Genomic DNA, 15,190 nt, shown 5'->3' on the forward strand with positions numbered 1-15,190 from the left:
ATCCTTCCGCCCGCCGTGCTGAGGAGGACGACAGCCAACGTGAGTAGCCCACCTGAGGCAAAGAGGAGAAGAATGGGAAACATGAGTTAAATTATCTTAAAACCAGCTGTTTTTAGCAGTAATGGCCATTCAGTGGCCTGGTAAAGCTGCACCCAGTCTGCCAGGCTGTTAGGCTGGTGACAGCAGCTTTCCCGCGGGCGGGTTTGGAGGAGCGCGCGTGCGGGTGCTGAGCAGGAGGCTGCGCGCCCTCCCGGAGCCCTGAGCTGCCAGCCTGTTCCCCGGAACACACAGGGCCTCCAGACACTACTGCCAAGACTCGCGCAGCTGGGAGAAAGTCCAGTTCCAAAGAGAGGGTTTGCAGTCAGCTATAGGTGGGAGGTGGGACTGCCATGGCTGGGAGGCTTTCCTCCTGGTGTTTAAAGTGGCATGGCTTACGAGGAAAGGGTTAGATCCTTCACAAGGAAAGCTTTCCTGTTTCCAGGCACTGCATGTTTTGGATCCAGTTCTGCTAACTCCTCCCAGGTCAGGCGGTTGTGGCCCTCGAGGCTGTGCCTGTGCTCGCTGCCCGTGGCGCAGTCCTAGCGCTGGGCTCTGAGGCCCCCTGGGACGTTCTGGAGTGCTCTAAGGGCTTGGATCCTGTCTGTCTGAACTGGCGCTGCGGTAGTCCCCGTCGCTCGCCTCGCCATAAATAAAGGTGCTCGTGTTCCGTAATGACATCTCGTGCAGGTGCAGAAGGGCACGTGGGGAGCAGGGGTGCCAACGCCGTGAGGAAACGGCGCGGGCTGTGGCCGTTTGGAAAGCACCTCCCTCGGCAGGGATACGCGCGGGGGCGACCGCGTGGGGAGCCAGCATCCTGGCCGAGGCTGACGGGGCGGCCGGGCCGTGGGAGCAGCCGGGCCCCGGCTTCGCAGAGGAAACCGCGATCGTTTTTAGCATTCTGTCTCCTCAAATTCTTCTGCTCATTGTATCTTAATTTATAAGAATGAGTTAATGAGACTCTCTCATGCCTCCATTTAATCTCCAAATGCAGCAATACGCAGGCTAGCGTAATTGCGCAGTCGGGCTCTCGTTTTGGTTTAGTTGTCTCATTGCCGGGTAATAATTTGAGTCCTTCCTGTCAAGAGGACAGTACTTTTTACTTTATGCTTACTCCTGCCATAGATCCAGGCATCTGTATATTGTTTTAATGATGCTATTTTTGTTTGTACTTCAGCCTATGTGTAGTGTTGAATTTTGCTCCTGAATACCCCATAAAAATCTGTTCTTTCTGGAAAGTTTTGATGAGGCCATAAGAAAAGCAATTCTTCATAGAACAAGCAAATAGAACATCTTAACTAATCACCACAAGTGGTTTGATTTTCATAGCAAGCAGAAAAAAAAATGGTAGTATAGAATATTTTGTTTCTAGGGAGTGACAGTATAATAATAAATTAACTTTCTTATGAGATCAAGTGAGTACAAATCAAAGGAAAATATGCTCTTAATCTCTTAGGGGGAATATTATTGCTTACCTTCCTGGGAGTGAAACAGATTTCAGATTTTTTTCAGAATTCTTTTGTTTTATGTTTTAGTGTTACGATATTTTTATTAGACCCCACTAGAAGTTAGAAGTTGTGGCTGATCTCGTTGTTCTACATGGACTAGCTTTTGAATCTATGTAATTTTTGTTCTACAATCAGAGCATACGTTCTACAATCATTCAATACACTGAGATATTAGCATAAGTACAGTCACAGAATTATATATGTGTTTTTATACATATATATGTATGGTCATGTATAACAACATATTGTTTGTATGTATTTCTGTATTTGTGCGTATCATTGACTTGCAGGAAGGAAGAAGTTTATATTTTACAGGGAAATTAGTTATGCTTACTTATCCTAAGCCTGTATTCTTCATTACAAAGGAATATTATATTATTTGAAATTATATATATATATTTGAAAATTGGTAGCTGTTGAACACTGCCTTTCATGAAAACACAGTTTTATAAAGCAGTCACTGTGCAAACACAATCTGAAGCAATGGCAATATGATTATTGCTGGCTAAGCTGAATTACTAAGAATAATGGTTAATTACTGAGGTAATTTAGTGAATTAAACTTTTACTGACCCTTGCTGATGTAATCTGAAATCCTGTTGTTCTTAGGTTAATAGTAAAGGTGATTAGTGTGCAGAAAATGGGGCTGTTGTTGCAGGCTCTCCCTAACCGCGTGTGACTGGTGTCTGGTCATCCGTCCCGTGCGTCAGCGCTGCCTCCCGGCTCACTTCAGGCCTGCTCTCGAGGGCAGCGTGCGGCTGAGGACAAGGCTGAGGACAAATCAGTCTTTATATTATATATGATATAATAAGTATTTATATTATAAGTCTATAAGTCTGTAAGTCTTTATGTTAAAAAGGTCTTAATCATAGTGGAAGGGTTACACACACTTGCAGTGACAGCAAGTAGCAGATGGGAAGGGGCTATGATGCTCTTTCCAACCTCAGTGCTTTTGCTTTGTTTGATGTTGTAGGTTGTTTTTTTAGGTAATAGCTGCATGTACAGTGTTGCAAAATGCAAATAAGCAAAATTTATGACATTAAAAAATCAATGTGACTAAAATAATCTGTTAAGTTACTCATCTCCAGTGTGAGAGTAACTCTGTCTTTCCTAAAGGTGCAGTGTAAAGATATGGTACAAGTTGAGGAGATGGCTTTACTCCTCTTCACACTGTATTAAACATTGCACAAACGTATTTATGCTTTTTTGTAGCTGGAAAACAGATCCTCAAATTGCTGCAGCAGTGCAGTATTTACTCTACCCAGGATGACTACAAAATCTGTAATCACTTCTGGAGAGTGTTAGGATGCCCTGGAAGGTCCTGAACTTGCTGTTTGGAATATTTCTCTTCAAGTTATGTCTTCCCCCCCAACATTTCCTATAAATCCAAACCATACTTTACATTGGCTTTGCTTTTGCCTCGTGCTTAGCTAAGGAATAGTTTATTTCATAGATGAAATTATTTTACTGCCTGTTTAAAAGCTCAGTAATTTCAGTCTCTGTAGGTAAAGGCTTTTCTGCCCAGAAAATTACTCACTCGTGGGTCTAGAGCTTCATAGAATCATAGAATGCTTAAGGTTGGAAGGGCCCTCTAGAGGTCATCTAGTCCAACCCCCCTGCACACGCAGGGTCACCTAGAGCACGTGGCACAGGACTGCGTCCAAGCGGGTTTGGGAGATCTCCAGAGAAGGAGACTCCACAACCTCTCTGGGCAGCCTGTGCCAGTGCTCTGTCACCCTCACTGTTAAGAAATTTTTCCTTAAGTTCCTGTGGAACTTTTGGAGCTTCAGTTTGTGGCCATTACCTCTAGTTCTGTCAGTGGCCACCACGGAAAAGAGGCCATCACCATCCTCTTCACTCCCTCCCTTGAGGTACTTATAGGCTCTGATTAGATCCCCTCTCAGCCTTCTCTTCTCCTTTTCTCAGCCTGATCATCCTTGTGGCCCTGTGCTGGCCTCTCTCCAGCAGCTCCACATCCCTCTTGTACTGTGGAGCCCAGAACTGGACACAATACTCCAGATGTGGCCTCACCAGAGCTGAGTAGAGGGGCAGGATCACCTCCCTCGACCTGCTGGAGATGCTCTTCTTAACGCACCCCAGGATCCCATTGGCCTTCTTGGCCACGAGGGCACACTGCTGCCTCATGGTCAACTTGTCACCCACCATGACACCCAGGTCCTTCTCTGCAGAGTTGCTCTCCAGAAGGTCATTCCCCAGCCTGTACTGGTGTCTGGGGTTATTCCTCCCCAGGTGCAGGACCTTGCACTTGGCCTTGTTGAATTGCATGGGGTTTTTCACCTCCCAGTTGTCCAGTCTGTCCCAGTCCCTCTGGATGGCAGCACAGCCCTCTGGGGTATCAGCTACTCCTCCTAGTTTGGTATCATCAGCAACTTGCTGAGGGAGCACTCTGTGCCTTCATCCAGGTCATTGATGAATAAATTGAACAGGACTGGACCAAGGACTGACCCCTGGGGGACTGGGCTAGCTACAGGCCTCCAACTAGCTTGACAAATCTCTTGATGTGATCTCTTGATTGTCACAACTGAGTAAGTTAATTCATCCTTAAGCAAAAGTCCAACTGAAAATACAGATCTAAGCACAAATGTGGGCCCCCTGAGGGAGTGAGAAGTAGGTAAAAACACATTTTTTGTCCACATATCTCTATATAATATTATGTTACCTAGAAAAACCCAAAGAAAGCAGTATAAAATACTCATGTGCTTACCTGGCACTTACATTGTGAGACTGTTGTACCTACCTACAGCCTTCCTCGCATCCCATGTCCTGCTGCGGATGTGCTCGCTCGGAGCGGAGGACACGTAGTGCAGGGCCTGGTATGTGCTTTGTTCAGCAGCGGAGGCTCGAGCCGGGGCGGCCAGCGGCTCCCCAGCGGCGGTCAGGGCGAGACACGACGCTGCGGCTGTGTGTCTGTTAGCGGGGGAGCCGCTGCGGGACGGGGATGCCCTTGTGTGTCTGTTAGCGGGAGAGCCGCTGCGGGACGAGGCTTCCCTTGCTGCGCTTCCCTTGGGTTAGCACGGAGAGCTGTTGCAGGACGTGCCGCTCGCTGCCCTCCTGGCTTGAGCGAGGGAGCTGTTAAAGCACCGACACGGATGCTGCATCTGAGCAATTCTGCAGCTGACGTTTGTTCTCATCTGCTCTTAGTGAGTGTAAAATGGAAAAAGACACCCATTGCTAGAGTGATCGGCTGATGGCTCCACTGCAGAACATGCAGGTTTCCTGTTAGCGGAACAGCGGAGCGGCCATGTGGTCACGCAGAGGGGCTGCTCATCTGGTGTCCTGTGTCTGTACCCAGAGGCCAAAGCAGGTGCCTAGGCAGGAGCCCATACAGCAGACAGGTGTATGTGGTGTTTCCCTTGGGTGCTCTCCCTTCAGGTGAGCTCACAGCACCCACAAGCAGCGGCTCCCCTGGGGCGCTGGCCGCGCTGCCGCCCCGCACGTTCACGGAGCATTCCTGCTCTGGGTGCGTTCACGGAGCATTCCTGCTCTGGGTGCGCTCCGGGCACGTCACCTTCCGGCGCAGGAGAGCACGTCCTCACTCGTGTCGTCCAGCACCCGAGACCCTGGGGACTCGCAACGGTCATCTCTGTCTGACGGCTCTTTTGACGCCTGTCTTACCATCGTCTTCCTCTGCTATGTGCATGTCTCCTGCGACATGGAAAACTGTTGCCATGGAAAACTGTTGGGGATGCGCCCTGGCCTCTGTCTGCCCTCTCCTTTAACAGATTCATTTTGCCGTGGTTGTTCCCTGTTGGTGCTGGACCCCCCTATGGTGCAGAGCCACCCATGTCCGGATCCATGGCCGGATCGCAGGGTGGCCAGTGCCAGGGTGACCCTGCTGCAAGCGGGCAATAAAGAGTTAAACCTGCTTTGTATTTCTGTTATTTGCTTAATATTTTGCATCCACCATTTGGTGAAAGGGGGTGGTGGGGGAGGTTGTTTGTTGCCTTCCTTTTTACTTGTTAGGTGTAGATGTGTGGAAATGTCTTAATTAATGGCTTGCTGGCATCTCATCTCAACACAAGAAGGATTTTAGCATTCGGTTTACACCAAATGTTTTCAGATGCGGAGATGATGGCTAAGGCATTTCTACTGATATTTAATGATGCATAACTGTATAAAAGTGTAAGGCTTTTGTGCCTATTTTTGCAGTTTGCACTATAAGCAGTTGGACCGTTTGGCTCAATTCGTCTGCCCCTGACAGCAGTGGCAAATGGTCACTTTCTCTGCACCTAATTCTGGGCTCTTGGCTGTAGCATTTTTAAATGTGAACACGGGTCAGTAACAGCTTGGTCCCCTTTACTTGACTAATGGAATTTGGATGGTGTTGGTTTTATATCTCCAGTGGTAGCAAGGGTATGAGGAACCTGTCTGTAAACGTGCCAGGTGTATGAGCTGGAGTGAGCGGGATTTGCTTGCAGTTTTCATACTAGATGAGATGTAGAATTCAAACAGAGAATTGTGCTTGTTGTCAGTCACTCCAAGCAAACCACGATTCCCATAGTGTATCCCGTACACATCTACGTACCTTGTAGCTCACTGCAGTGAGAACTGCCTTGGATAGCAAATAGCCTGGGGGATGAATCAGTGCAAACACTGACCGCTGAAGATTTGCATGAACTATTAAGCCTTGAATTCTGATTCCACTGCAGTAGCCATGCAAATGTATGAAATTTTGCTAAGCTTCGCTAAGATACTACCATTAAATGGCAAGCATTAATAAATCACCCTTTTTAATTCAGCAGGTACCTAAAATGATGTCAAGTAAACTGGATTTTCTGCTAGTGGTATTTTCTGTGCATATGTGTAGAGGTATGGATAGGTTAGAGCAAAAGAGATTTAGGTAACTAATTTTGGGAAAAAAAGAATCCTGCTAGCACTGTGAAAGCTCTTAATCGGACAAAATGTGGTCATTAGACTTTTTAAAGATTTCTTGCATAACCCTTTCAGGCATCAAATTCTATAAGGCTAGTTTACATGTGTTGAAAATTTAACAAAATGAAGGAAGATTGCTATGCTTCAGTTTTCATTGAGACAGGAAGGTGAAATACCACGTTTTCACCTGCTTCCTTTGTATTTTACTTTAGGAGTTGCTCAGAGACTAGCAGTTGCTCCCCGTGTGGGAGACGCGCACAGCACCGGCACTTAGAGCTGCTCCAAGAAAATAACGCCAGTAGCTGGGTATTAAAGGCTTTGATTTTCCAGCCCTTCCAGCCCTCGCGGCTCCTCCCCGGGAGGAGATGCAGCTCCGACCAAGGGAGCAGCTTCCTTAGGGAAGGTGTGAAAATCCGCCAGCCCAGCGCACCGTTTGGTGGTAAAACAGCAGCTTCTCTGTACTGATAAGAAACAGCGTCCACCCGGCCCCTGAGGCGTGAGCAGCGCGGGGGAGCCGCGAGGGCTCTCCGAGGGGTTACTTCTTTCCCGAGGCCTGGGGCCTGCCGGCCGAGGCCCTCATTCCTGCCGCTCACCAGGGCGTCCTGTACCTGGAGGCGGTGAGCTGGGCGCTCAGGGGGCTGCGGCCCTGCAGGAGGAGGGTTGTCTGAGCGCGCGTCCTGTGTCCTGCGTCCTGCGTCCTGCTGTGTTCCGAGGTCCCACGTCCGCCCAGGCCGTCGCAGGCTCCCGGAGCCCCTCTCTTAATCTCTCATTTCTGTTCCCACATGGAAGCCTTCTGTGCCTCTGCCAAAGTTAGTGTTGGTGTTTCTGAAAAAAATTTTGGCTTTTTTGTGTTTTCAACAATAGAAGTAGTGTAATTCCCACCTATTGTATTATCAGTGTTAAAAAAAAAAAAAAAAAAAAAGAAAAGGGCAGCTGGCCGCGATGCTGGCAGAGCCCTGCGGTGCCGGGAGCGGAGCTGCCCCGGGCCCGCTCCCCCGGCGGCGGCGGCGGCGGCGTGCGGTCCCTGCGCGCGCTCTGCCTTGGGACTGCGGCTTCCAGCGTGTAAATGGAGGGAGGCGGAAATTTAATAGCTTAAGAGCTTAGAAATGAGCAGGGTGTCTGGGGAGGGAAGGTTTTCCTTTAGCTCCTCCGCTCAGTGTTTGCATTTACGGAAAGTGCCACCGTGGAGCTGAAACCCGGGGTCTGGCAGCAGCTAAACTGGCCTCGCTACGCTTCTCCCTGTGCCTTATTCCTGCGCCCGTGTGAGGAGGCAAGAAAGGCAGGAGCAGGTGACCTGGGACTGCACCATGTGTGACTTAGTTACCTTTGATATTGGTACAAATAACTTTCTTCTTTATATTTTTTGTGATGCTAAATTATTCAGCTTTAAATTTATGACTGGTCTCTGGTTTTCAATTTGTCTTTCTTCATAAACACGCTGATAGCTACTGCAATTCACTGAAGAGGAAACAGGCTCCAGCAGAAATACAGAGCTCCCTTTGCATGCTATGAGACCATAATAAACAAGTATTATTTAAGCTACAGTGGCATAAAATAGGAGAAAAATCACTATTTTTGCAGAATAGCTATTTAAGAAAGTAGAGTATGAAATAATTATGATAACTACTTACAGTATTATCATCACAACCCTCTTAGTTAGTTGATTTAAATCATTCTCTAGATTGCTTTTTAAGACGTATTTCATACTGTTTCTTGATGTCTGTGGTAATGCGGTCCTACCTTCCAAACAGCATACTTGAAAAGGCCACCAAGTGGAAGTTTGATTTCATCTGATAGTGATCCCTATCTTTGCATTTTAATTAAAAAAAAAAGGCAGCACAAAAGTGTCCCGTGTTACATCCCAAGAGTTTTTCTCCCCAAACTGCTGTTGGGGCTTATGGCGGGTGATGCGCAGCTGTGAATATGCCCCACTGATCTCATGGAAAAGCTGGAGACAGGAGACGAGCATATCGTGAAAGTGGCAGTGGGTGAGGTCTGAAGATAAATACCTCTATAGTCTGCTGGAACCGGCCAAGTGAAATGTGCGGCTCTGAAGATAGGGACTGATGTATAGCCTCAATACACTAATTAAAAGGCATTAATCCATGAAATGACAGTGCTAGGGAGAACTGTTTTGTATAGGAGTATGGGAATGCCGAAATCCTGCATTCAGGTACAAGACAGAAGGAAAGAAAAAGTTTTAATATGTTCTTTCTTTCCTCTTTTCGCTGCTTTTTTTTTTTTTCAGCTGGCCGTGTTAGAATTCACCTAAGAAACTAAAACAGAAAAATCACTGAATATGAGCAGTAAATTGCTTCATCTTTTTCGCAACTCATTGTTTTTTCTCAGCTTGATGTAATCTCTTGGGATTTTCATCCTTTGAGACTTATCTGTACAACAGAATTTTCTTTGTATTGATGTTTTTGCACTGCGTAAGTTACCCGGCTCCCTTGTGTCCTCAGACAGTGATGTCGAAAGGCGAAAGCTTTGAAAAGGAAAAAGGAGACGGTCGTGGCGGACACTGCCTCCTCCAGCACAGCTCTGTTCAGCAGTGATGATAACAAGATAACATCTAAATGAAATAACTGAAAAGGCCTTTTTTAAAATTACTTAAGTTTGCTTTTCAGTACAGAAAAGTAGAATTTAAATTCTATATGTATAATGAAATACTAAGCCTGTATAAGGCAAAGCAGTAGTAGTGCTCTCTGGGAAGGGCAAGAAGCTTTAAAAAAACCCAAATGGAGGGTTTTTTAGATGCTTACAGGGTCAATAGTTGAATTCTTTAAAGTTTTACTTATTTATTTGCTGTTCCTCTGCTAAAATTACTTTTGTTGACTAGACTCAGTAGTTGCTATGTCCTTGGATATTTTCCTGATAGACATTTAAGTATCTGCTAACATTCCTGAAGGTACCATTTGCTTGTAATGTTCCATCCTTTTCAAAACCATTGAAAACACCCAGCACAGATCTGCTAGAAAAGCATCCCCTGCAGTGTGTGGAGCTGTATGGCCTTTACTCAGATGCGAATCCCACCTGTTATATTTGTCCCTGGACTTTTCCTGAATGCCGAGTCATGTTTTCGCTATGTAATTGCTGTTCTTCATCATTCTGATCACATGTTGATTTTAATTGCCCCATTTTGGCTGAAGATCACGCTCAGTATTATGTAATAAGGACACGTGCTATGAGAGGGTGAACTGTGCAGAAACGGGGTGCCCGCCGGCTCGGGGTAGCCCATGTCCAGGGGCTCTGTCTTCTTATGGCCTTAGTAGCTATGAACCATACGTGTAAGTGGGCAAGAGTGAAAGGATAGGATGGAAAATAAACTAGGGAATTAATTATTTTGGTTTAAGGGATTTTACTTTTTCTTTCTTTATCTTTTTAGCATAATATGTGTATGTACATCACAGGTAGAAAACAGGGTAGAGAGAAGAAAATTGAAGTGTTTAAATTTGGCTCTGCTTGCCAGTGTTTCTCTGTGGTCAGTTGGGAAGCTACAGCAGAGCTGCATTTATGCTGTTGTGTCTCCACATCTAATTTACTTTGCAGTAGAAACTTCACAAATAAACTATTAAATGCTGACTCTGAGCAGACTTTATGTGTTGGGCTTCTGTAGCTGTAACTGTCCCCAAAGGAACTTCTATTTATTTATTTTTAAGTGCACAGTGTCGGAAATTGCTCCTAGAAACATTCAGCAATACAATCTTGCTATTTTTCATTCTCTTCCCATATGTGTTTTATAATATCCATATATTATCCATTTTAATAATCCCTGGATTTAACCCGGATCCACTGGAAACCTGGCCCTGCCATCGAGGGCTTCCTTTGCCGTGACAAATGTGCCAAAGCAGAGACTTCATTGGCACTTGCTCACCTTGGGCGTCTGCGTTCGTCGTTAGGCAGCAGCCAGGAGGCTGCGCTCCCAAATCCTGGTGCCAGGAGTAGCCTCCTCATCTTCCTTTGGGCTCGGGGGCTTCCGAGAACCGTTTGGGTAGGTAAAACCCAGGCCTCGGGGGGCTGGGTTGGCGTCCCCGGGGCAGCGGCAGCCGCGTGCTCAGCCCCAGGCAGTCCAGCCGGCTCCGCTCCCCTCCGCTCTGCTGCAGGGCAGCTGCTCATAGCCACATCCTTGAAACTCTTCAGACTAAAAGCACCATGTGTTTTAGCAGTAGAGTACTTCAGAAAATATTCATAATTCCTGTAAAGAATATGTAGGAAACCTTGCAGGATCAATACCTTTTTTTTTTTTTTTTTAATCATAAGGTTTTTCTGTCAGCAGGAATTTAGGCATTCTGTGCCTGATCTGTTGTGTTCTGTTATCACAACTTGTCAGGAATAAATAGTGAAGTAAAATGAAAATAAAGAATTATATTGCTGAGTGTACATGCTTTGATGCTTGAAAAATTGTGATGGAAATAAATCTAGAATATAGCATTCAAAAATAAATTTAGCCCTTCAACATGAAAAAATAAATCTGCAGAGACCTTCAGTTTGTGCCAACAAAATATATTAATGTGGTGACTATTTTTGATAGTTGCTGTTACAATAATAGGCAACTGCATTTATGTTATATAAAATGCTATGAACATGGCACAAGCCTAAGATAAATAGTGGGAATAAGCGTGCATCCCTCAGGAAGGCGCGTGGCCACCAGGATGGGCTTTGAGGCCGTGGCTTGAATGTCCTCCCGCTGAACCCTTTGGTGGGGACACGCGGCTTGGTCACGGTGCCGTGATGAGCTTGGGCTGCAGTCTGGGCTCCGGTGTCACAGCTCTGGCCAGAGGTGGGCGGACGTGTGGAAGCTGCGTAGATCTCCCAGAAATAAGGTCGGGAAATATTCTTCTTATTTATTTAGGTATATGTATATGCAATTTATTTGCAACATGTCTTTAAAAATTGTTATGAATTTACTGGTTTATGCTACAGTTTGGATGAGTCTTAAACTATAGTGACCAAACAGTGAGGAATTTCCTGTATAAATATTTGTGTTATTTTTTTGGCAACTATTTTGATTATCGCTGATTCTTACTGACAGTCAGTGTTACTAAGTCATGATATGAATCAAGTGAGTTTAAGGAAGTTCTGTGCATGCAGTGAAAGTTTGGTAACCGTGGGGTGCCTGGAGAGCAGGATGACTAGAGTATCTGTTCCAACCTCTCCAAACCCAGTAATCTTTCCCTGTCTTTGATATTCCAGGATGTGATGTCTACGTTCTTCCAGTTTGGGGCTTCCATCCAGCAGGAAGCCATCGTCATGCTGAAGATCATGCAGGATTACGACTGGCACGTGTTTTCTCTGGTGACCACCACCTTCCCTGGCTATCGAGACTTCATCAATATCATTAAGACCACAGTGGAAAACAGTTTTGTGGGCTGGGACATGCAGAACACCATCATACTGGACACGGCCTTTGGAGATGCCAAGACCCAAATCCAGCTGAAGAAAATCCACTCCTCTGTCATCCTGCTGTACTGTTCCAAGGACGAGGCCGTCTACATCCTGGATGAGGCTCGTTCTCTGGGCCTTACTGGCTATGATTTCTTTTGGATAGTTCCCAGCCTTGTTAGTGGTAACACGGAAATTATCCCCAAGGAGTTTCCTTCGGGACTCATCTCAGCGTCTTATGACGAGTGGGACTACAGTTTAGAAGCGCGGGTGCGGGACGGCCTGGGGATTATTGCCACGGCTGCATCAGCCATGTTGGAGAAATATTCCTTCATTCCGGAAGCCAAGACCAGCTGCTACGGACAGCCGGAGAAGAACGAGCGGCCGTCTCACACCTTGCACAAGTAAGGCTTGTACTGCTCCTTTTTTCTCCTCCCCTGCATAACACTGGCAGTTTCTCATTTTAGTGCCCTTCCTTGAAGGAGAATAACGTGTGTTCTTCATCCCTTCGTATCCCCCGTAAGCAAGGACTTCCGATGCTCCAGGGAGACGTGTGGTAAGGCTTGTCGCGTTGCTTCGTGTGTGCCCAGAAACGCTTTGACATTGTGTGGAGATCAAACATGGCTCGGGCCAACGGAGAGGGCGGCAGGAGTGAGCTGGGCCTAAAGGCCACAAAACAGAAATGAAACGATCCTTACCTGGAAGGAAGGAGGCCCAAGTGCCGGGGAGGTCTGGCCTGGGTCTCTGCAACTGCCCCTTGCGCCTGGAGGAACCTGGCAATACTTCAGGGAAGAGAGATACACAGGGGTTTTTATAGGTCTCCCTGGAAATTACTGAGGCATGAGATTAATTTGGCAGCTTTATCACCTGATGACTGAAATCTCACTTGTGTTTGTGAGGATTTCAGTTTTGTCACCTCTACTAGAATAACTGTAAAAATTAACCTGTGTTCATGCAGGTTGATACGGATGTTTGCTCTAAACACTTCGTATGGGAACAGCCAAGGTTTAAGTCAGGATTCTTGGCTCTTCATCTTTTATTGTGGCTTTTTAAGTTATCCCTTTGGTGTGGTGCTCCTCAAACTTTGCATAATGCACACTGTGCAGGAAGCTCTTCGGTTTGTGAGAGGTGGTGAAGGGAATCTTGCATGTTTGCCGTGCAGCTCTGTACAACATCCTGTAGGGATGATGCTGAGCAGGATTTATGCAGTCTGTTTGAACGGGATATTGCAGGGAAGAGCAGGATGGAACTGGCGCAAACGTGGGGCTGGCTTCACAGAGGAGTATGCGCGTTCCTGGGTTAGGAGCTGGCTGCTCTGTGATGTCCTAGAAGAGGTGGTTTCTTTCCATGCAGATGGCCGTTGGAACAGGCTGTTTTTAATTTAGAAATTTAGAAATGTCAGAATTACACTGAAATGAATAAAGTTTATGTAGTCCTTCTTTTATAACTCCCCAGGCCTGTTCTTGCTGTGTATAATCTATATGGAAAACAAGCACATACGAGTGTTTCCCACCACCACGCCGTCTCCAGAGCTGACCACGCTCTCCATGCCTAGGCTGAATATTCCCTTCCTCAGCTCTTTCGTATATGACACTCTAAATCTGCGTTGCAAATAAAAGGCTAAACGCAGATTGTGGGCTGAAATGTAATCTTCAGGCCGCAGAAACGTATTAAGCAGCGACCTTGAGCACAGGACTTCGGAGCACACTTAAAAGGAGGAAGGCTTAAAGAATTGCACAAAGGTGATAGAGCCAGGACGTGCTGTAGTGGGGCGCTGCTGTCGGGACTGGGGATCAGTGCCAGGGAGGTGGGACTGCGGGAAGGGTGCTGCAAAAGCAGGCTCAGGAACGGGGCAGAAAGTAGGAGGATTTGGGGCTCCATGTCTTGCTTGGGCAGCCTGACTCAGCTCTAGAACCAAGACAGTGTTCTCTGCTGCTCCATAGCAGCTACTTTGCTCAGGGACAGAAGTAACACTTCACGTGTTGCTTCCTGCACCTCGATACTGACTCTATTCATGGAAAAAGTATTAATTTATGAATTCTCTACTTGTAACAAAATTCTACTATGTAAAGAAAGCGATGAAGTAAGAGCTCCATGTCCCTCTTTCTGTGACCAATCCTTGTAGTAATGAATTCAGTGTGCGTATGGTTTGAATCATACAGTTTGTGTGTCCTCTGCCACTGCAATTCTAAGGTGCTTTTATTGTCTTTCCAGACTCAGCAAAAAGACAATTTCCTTTAGTCCATTGGAATGATCTGACCAGTCTTCATTTCTGATACTCGTGGGAAGACCAGAGTGGTTTCCCCATGGATAAAGGATTAAAAGTAAAATGCAGTGTTCATTTCCAACACATAATGTGTATTTATATGCTAATATATATATATAAGTAAAAGCCATATATGTAGACCCACATACATACAAATGTTCAGATCTAGATCTTAGCACGTAGCCCTCGTGCTGGGCAGCAGAGCTGCATCTGTGCAGAGGTTGCCCTTGGTTGCTGTCCGGGTCGTTGCGAGGAGCTGACGTGCTGGCCTGGGCACCAGGTGGCAAAGCTGTGGGCTGGGAATGTCCCCGAGCGTGTTCTGCTCCAGGCAGAATTATAGTAACTAAATTGGGTGCATTTATTTTTTTAAGGGATCAAAGAATTAAAGGTTTCTGCTTCCCTGCATTGCTGCTAGGCTTCCTGTGCCTGCGCGCGCATCCGCCAGCCTATGCTTTGGAAATCCAGCTCTTCCACAGAGGGTCCAATTCTGGTGGCACAACGGCAGTGCAAATGCGGGTTTACATAGCTGTGAAAGATCTGCTTACCTATGACGTCCCCTTGGGGCTGGGACCCTTGCATGGGTCACACGGTATTTAGGTTTTAGTCCATGCCCAGCAGAGCTGTCTGGCCTCGGCAGTGCGGAACAGCCCTGCTTCAGTGTGCAGGCCTGTTCCAGCCTGCCTTTCCAGCAGCATTTCCTTGTGGCTGCGGATGACTTTTGAGTGGTGATTCCAGAACATACTCCTTAAATTTGACTTCAGTCCTATGTATCTCAAAAATGTGCTCTCCCTTTGCCTTCTAGCCAGACTTTGCAGCTTGAATTTCCCTTTGAAAAGCCAGTTGATTGAGCAGCTGCTTCATGTGCTGCTGCCCGCAGAGAAAATTGCTGTGAGAAGGGAGAGTCGCTGGGATGAGCCTCTTGGTGCAGCCCGTTCGGGCTGAGCCGCGGGAAGAGCACCTCGACGCACGTGAGAGGGAGCCTGTGAAGGGGCCGCGGTGCTGGGTCCCCAGGAGGGCGGGCGGCCCTGCGCCCGGCCACGGTGGCGGCGGGGGGCACCCCGGGAACGCAGGGCCTCAGCACCGGCACCGGCAAGACCCGGGGCACA

General features: G+C 46.9%; 1 protein-coding gene across 2 annotated transcripts in view; it reads left to right on the forward strand.

Annotated features, from left to right (window-relative positions):
* Positions 1 to 15,190, forward strand: part of GRIN2A (glutamate ionotropic receptor NMDA type subunit 2A) — a 131,804-nt gene that overhangs the window by 61,374 nt on the left and 55,240 nt on the right. For both annotated transcript variants that reach the window (XM_010213296.2, XM_088524596.1), the window contains exon 3: positions 11,630 to 12,222. In XM_010213296.2, the coding sequence (XP_010211598.2) occupies positions 11,630 to 12,222 (593 nt within the window). The remainder of the gene's footprint in view (positions 1 to 11,629; positions 12,223 to 15,190) is intronic.

Source organism: Tinamus guttatus, unplaced genomic scaffold, assembly GCF_059628265.1.
Source record: "Tinamus guttatus ecotype Peru unplaced genomic scaffold, ASM5962826v1 Tinamus_guttatus_pri_ptg000212l, whole genome shotgun sequence".
Classification (NCBI taxonomy): Eukaryota; Metazoa; Chordata; class Aves; order Tinamiformes; family Tinamidae; genus Tinamus; species Tinamus guttatus.